Here is a 2,969-nt window from a genome sequence, read left to right on the forward strand (position 1 = left end):
CACCTAGAATTTCCCAAACCTAATTCATAGTGAGAAAAGCTATGGTCTCTTATTCAATCCTCACCACAATCTCAAATGATAGCTACTACTGTCCCCATTTTACAAGTGACTCAGAGAGGTGAGATAACTTGCCTAACAAAACCAGAATTTAAACCAGGTCAGCCTGAGGCTGAATCCTATTCCATTAGACATTGAGCTATCAAACTTTAAGGCTCCAGGCTCATTTAGGGTCCGTGTTGTAAAATGTCCTGTGGACTGTTAGTGAAGTTGTGAGTCTTCTCAAGAGGGGATAAAAAAAAAAAAGCTGACTGCAAATGGAGGGGCTGATGGAAACACCTGGGCAGGGCAAATTGTTAGGAAAAAGACAGGTGAAAGAAAAGGAGCCAATCAGAGCTGGCAGCAGCAGGGCAGTATGGGAAATGGGCACAAGTAGGTTAGAAGGGCCGATAAAGGCCTACAAAGGGAGGGTGTCCATTGCACAGGCTGTTGGGAGGTGAAGTGAGGTACTCTTTGTCAGGCACCTGCACCAGCATGAGAGGCACTAGCTGCTCTGCCTCCAGAGGCGTTAGGGCCTGAGAACAGGAGACAGACAATCATACAGTTCAACTGTGGAGACCAAGGCAATGCTTTGTATTTGCACTGAGCTCAGCAAAGTGCCCCAAGACTCACTTGAGCAACTGGACAGGCCTTCCCCATCCACTTAGATTCTTCATGGGTGTTCAATTGAAGGAATTTATTATTTGTCCCAATAGTGTCTAGTTTTTACCTCAAGTCCTCTCACAGAATCACAACTGATTGTTCACTTGACATGATGAATGCAAGTAGGAGTCAGATTGGGCCAAGGGAACCAATAGGAAAGGAAGAGCGAGTGGAGAGAAGCTATAAAAATCACAGACGGGCAGGCCCCAAGGCTGGGACTAAACCACGCCCGGTACTATACCATGCCCAACTTACTGATTGCTTAAAAAAACAAATTTGTTTTCTAAATTTATAAACAGCCTGTTTAACATAAAAATCTAGATTTCTGGCTTCTCATTAAAATGCTCAGGATCTGACAACACTGGGTCTGTTTACTTTCAGGACAGCAATTGCCTGGAATTAAGTCACAACTTCCTCTTAAGCTTGGGCACTTAGGTCACCCCAATTCCCACCGCATCTACCTAACTCACCTGATCAGCAGGAATAGAATTTGTATCTGTGCTCTCTGTCTCAGAGTAAGATTTGTGACAGAGAAATCTACAGCTACCTCGCCTTCCCCAGAACGCCCAGACAGCATGAGGTAAGCAGAGCGAGAGAGAGATTTTTGGTGGAGGGCTCTAGAAGTGCTTGATCACCCACGAAAAAAAAAAAAAAAGGAAACTATGGCATATAGCCCATTACTCAATCTTTTGATATCCATGCCCCTCTGTGATTGAGAGAATTAAAATACTGGGCTATAAGCTTTACAAATACAACATTAACTTAGAGAAGAATGAAGAGCAACATAACACTTTCATGCACACTCATCTACATGTTGAAAAAACAGAACTGGCACAGAGTTGTTCAGCAGTGAACACGGGGGAATAGATTTTAAATTGTTGAATCCCATCAATCTGACGATTTTAAAGCACTGTACCATCGTCGAGCTCAACGTGGTACAATAATACAAGCCAACAATGTGAGCCATGTCTGTCATTTTAAATTTCCTAGCAGCCAAATCGAAGTAAAAAAGAAGCAGGTAAAATTAATTTTCATAATAGACTATTTAACCTGACCTGCCTATAACATTGTCATTTCAATGCATAACCACTTTAAAAATTGAGATATTTTACATTTCTTTTACTAAATTCTTCAAAATCTCATCTGCATTTTACCAGTAAATCACCTTTCAGTTTTAACCAGCTACTTTTCTAGTGCTCAAACCCACACATGGCCAGCACAGGTGTAGATGAAATCACTTATTTTCCTTAGATTAACGAACGAAGGTAGGTGAAGAGAGTGAGTGTGGATTTCCCACAGATCTCATAGGAACCAGGGAGGCCAGAGAGGAAACTGACACCCTCCTGATGTATGAACCATGTCCTTAGGCCCCCAGTTCGCCCTCACTCTGTCCCTTCCCCCATCTCTGTCTTCTTCTCTTATTACTGAACCTGAGACACTGGTAGCTTGAACAGCATGAGATGTGAAGAAGGAAGGATTTGCAGTCTTTCCTTTGCAGGCTAATGACGTTAGGCAAGTTACTTAACTCCCCCATCTCAGATTTATTTTCTGTAAAACAGGATTGGTTTCCTCATTGGTTTAAAACAGGGTAAATAAAATCAGAAATGTAAATTCCTCATTACCACATAGACACTATAAGAGTTTAAGTTTTTAATGATTAGTTTTCAAGATTTATATATATTTGGTGAAAGAGGCAGTAGGGATAAAGAATTGGAGAAGTGAGAATTTTTTTTAAATATGTGCTAAAATCCCAAGCTATACTCTACCCCTTCTTCAACACTTGGTGCCTAAAACTTTGCCTTGCTCTTGTAGAAAGCGTGACTCCAGACCAAAGTACCCTGAGTCCAGATTATGAAGATATACCAAAAGCATAAGAATAAGAAAAGAGTTTCCTTTTTACCAGAGTGTGTTCAATTACATAGCAACCAAGATAAGAAGGTGGGGCAGAGATGACACCTCAGAGAACACCATGCAGGAATGTACCTCGATTACTCTGCAAAATGCGTGAGAAAACCCCTCACAGTTGACTGTGTATGAAGACGGCAAGAACTCTTCCATCCAGAGGACACAACTTTCTCAGCCCTGGCAGGTTTCCCCAGAGTCAAATTGTGTCTTCTGGCTCTCAAGGAACCTTACCTGACTTAAACCTTTTCAGATCCTAACACCAGCACCATCAGTGCCACAATGTGGTATTTTAGCTGAAATTTTAGCTGAAATTTTAGCTGAAAACAATCGTCCTTGCACACAGCCCTGGAGGCTTTGGCAAAACT

The 2,969-nt window shown here is 41.8% G+C and overlaps 1 protein-coding gene across 1 annotated transcript in view; it reads right to left on the minus strand.

Annotated features, from left to right (window-relative positions):
* ATP13A5 (ATPase type 13A5) overlaps positions 1-696 on the minus strand; it is a 111,481-nt gene extending 110,785 nt beyond the window's left edge. Inside the window, exons 1-2 of the mRNA XM_008584525.1 lie at positions 670-696; positions 459-572 (exon numbers count right to left, since the gene is read on the minus strand). Coding sequence (XP_008582747.1) covers positions 459-572; positions 670-696 — 141 coding nt within the window. The remainder of the gene's footprint in view (positions 1-458; positions 573-669) is intronic.
* Between the last annotated feature and the right edge of the window lie 2,273 nt (positions 697-2,969).

The sequence above is a fragment of the Galeopterus variegatus genome, unplaced genomic scaffold (assembly GCF_000696425.1).
Source record: "Galeopterus variegatus unplaced genomic scaffold, G_variegatus-3.0.2 Scaffold3298, whole genome shotgun sequence".
NCBI lineage: Eukaryota > Metazoa > Chordata > Mammalia > Dermoptera > Cynocephalidae > Galeopterus > Galeopterus variegatus.